This window comes from Cajanus cajan, chromosome 6, assembly GCF_000230855.2.
Source record: "Cajanus cajan strain Asha chromosome 6, NIPB_CcT2T_4, whole genome shotgun sequence".
In the NCBI taxonomy this organism is placed as follows: Eukaryota; Viridiplantae; Streptophyta; class Magnoliopsida; order Fabales; family Fabaceae; genus Cajanus; species Cajanus cajan.
The window spans coordinates 38,652,477-38,655,357 of record NC_138522.1 but is presented as its reverse complement, the minus strand read 5'-3'; the positions used below and the strand labels follow the sequence as shown (position 1 = coordinate 38,655,357).

The 2,881-nt window shown below is 33.5% G+C and overlaps 1 protein-coding gene across 1 annotated transcript; it reads right to left on the bottom strand.

Annotated features, from left to right (window-relative positions):
- Positions 1-224: 224 nt before the first annotated feature.
- Positions 225-2,664, bottom strand: LOC109792457 (chalcone synthase). The gene is made up of 2 exons (XM_020351871.3): positions 2,433-2,664; positions 225-1,390 (listed from the first exon to the last, which is right to left on the bottom strand). Exons 1-2 carry the CDS (start codon positions 2,608-2,610, stop codon positions 387-389), a joined length of 1,182 nt encoding a protein of 393 aa, XP_020207460.1. The 5' UTR covers positions 2,611-2,664; the 3' UTR covers positions 225-386.
- Between the last annotated feature and the right edge of the window lie 217 nt (positions 2,665-2,881).

The window sequence follows — 2,881 nt, the reverse complement described above, 5'->3', positions numbered from 1 at the left end:
TGATTTTTCTTTAATCACAAATCTCTCAAGATAAAAAGTCTATATGAAAGAATTAAGGATATATATATATATATATATATATATATATATATATATATATATATATATATATATATGTGTGTGTGAAAAATGAAAAATGATAATAAAGAAATAAAAGAAAAATGTTTATAACAAGGTCAATGATTAATTTCAAGCAGGTTATTATTATTTATATAACTTAAACATTGTTGGAAAATAGTAACTCCGTAATATTATTGATCTTAAACAAAAAAAAGCAACAACAAACGACTCAATAATATCTTTCAATCATTTGGTCTATTGACCAATTATTCATTATATTAAAATATTGTATTTTTCAATAATATAGCTTCATACTATTATGGAAACTAATGGCTTGGGTCGATGGTGGCACTATGCAACACAACGGTCTCCACTGTCAAGCCAGGGCCAAACCCATGTAAAACACCCCACTTCAGTCCTTCACCAGTGGTGGATTTCCCTTCCTTGATAGACCACCTTCTCATCTCATCCAATATAAATAGGACACATACACTCGACATGTTCCCGTACTCACTTAGAACTTTTTTAGCTGCTCTCAGTTTATCAGCCTTCAACCCAAGTCTTTCCTCTACCAGCTTAAAGATTGCAGCGCCACCAGGGTGTGTTACCCAGAACAACGAGTTCCAGTCTCTGATCCCAAGTGGGTGAAAAGCTTCTTCAAGGGTTTTCTCTATGTTGTCTCGAATCCAATGAGGAAGATTTCCGTGAAGATTGACGGTGAGTCCATGCTCACGCAAGTGTCCCTCAACTGCACCCTCAGAGTTGGGTAGAATTGTCTGTGCCGCTGAGACAAGGTGATATAGTGGTCGTTCAATGGTTATGTCAGGGTCAGATCCAACGATCACGGATGAAGCACCATCACCAAAGAGAGATAGTGCAACTATCATGTCCAACTGTGTTTCGGAGGGTCCACGAAATATGGATACTGTAATCTCAGAACATACGACGAGAACACGTGCTCCAATATTGTTCTCCGCAAGGTCTTTAGCGAGACGAAGGGCAGTGCCACCAGCAAAGCAACCTTGTTGGTAAAACATGAACCTTTTGATGAATGGATTGAGGCCTAAGAGCTTCACAAGTTGGTAGTCGGCACCAGGCATGTCTACACCTCCGGTGGAGCAAAATATGAGATGAGTGATATCTGACTTAGGTCTACCCCATTCCTTGATGGCTTTTGACGCTGCCTTTGCACCAAGCTTGGGAATCTCCTCAACTAGTATGTCGTGGCGAACATTTAGGGATGGTTCCTTTAAAGTGCCAAGGGTGGGGTTTTCTTCTAGCATTTTTTCTGTCAAATGCATGTGACGTTTATTTATCATCGACTTCTCACCTGTTGTAAATACAAATTAAGAAGCTAGAGTCATCTCAAGGTTTAAATTAAGAGTAATGATTCTTGTATATCTAAAAATCATTTATCCAATTCTCTCTAGACGTACATATATAATCAATGTAATAATGTGTCATAATTAATAACTTCATACAACTATTAATTACTTCTAAGATAAAATTGATCATATTTACACATATGAAGCATGTATGATGGTCAATAATTAACCTCATCACATTATATTAACCACTTATGATGTAAAGTTAACTTTTATATATTAAATATTTCAATAACATCATAAGTCATGTCATGAAGCTATTATAACATATATTGATATAATTATATACAATTAAATTCATTTACTTTAACCACTTATATATAAAATAAAATCAACTATCTATTTAAATACAATTGGCAATTGCACTGGGTGGATGCATGTGTATAAATTAAATCTCGTAGATATGTACACCATTCTTTTTTCTTAATTTTAAAAAACAAGCATAAGTTGTAGAACATGACAATTAGAAACAATATTTGCGTACCCATTCAAATAATCGATCTCTACTTTTTATTCTTTTTCCATTCCTTTAATTGAAAAATGGCAAGCCAATTAAAAAAAATCAACTTTCTTTACGTTGATTTCTTTTTCTGCGATAGTATTTTTTAATCAAAGGGGCATTGAAGGGGAATCCACGTGTGTGAGGTGTATTATGTAAGAATTTTATTTATTCTAAAAAATAATAATTAATTGTGAATTTAGAAATTTCTATTATGTAACTCATATAACTATGTACACGAATAATTAATTAGATCAATATATATATTATATTATGATTCTATTATATAGTCGTGATTTTACCTATCTGAAATTACGAATATCTTTACCATCATACATGCATGCATGTGTGTTTATATGATGCATGAAAGCATGGCAGCGTACTTTTGCGTTGATGAACAATGAAATAAAAGTAAAAGTTGATGAGACGATTGATATTGAGATGCTGTATGAATTTATGAGAATAATCTTAATTAGTTTTAAGCTTACATATTTTCCTCATCTTGGCCTTGAGCTCAGTCATGTGCTCGCTCTTGGTGACTCGGAAATAATAATCGGGAAAGTCAGATTGGTAAATGCAGTTGGGTGGAGTTGCAGTACCAATGGCTAATATGGTGGCAAGGCCATGAGCTCTTTGTTTCTCACGTATTTCTTGCAAATATGCCATTTCGTTATTAAAACAAAACAAGAAAACTTAATTTGATTTATGAACTAATTATGGTCTCGATGAGTATATATTTATAGACATTTGTGTTGAAGTATTTTCAGTAGTATACCCATACATGTACAGAAGTAAGGAGGGGTTGTTGAACGCCACGTGCGTCAGCTGGTGGTTGGTCATTATTTGTATAAGAAAGAAGAAAAATCCACCAAAAAATATATATGTATGTTTCAAAGATTAGCCATTCGAATAAGAAATAGAGATAATAAAAAATTTG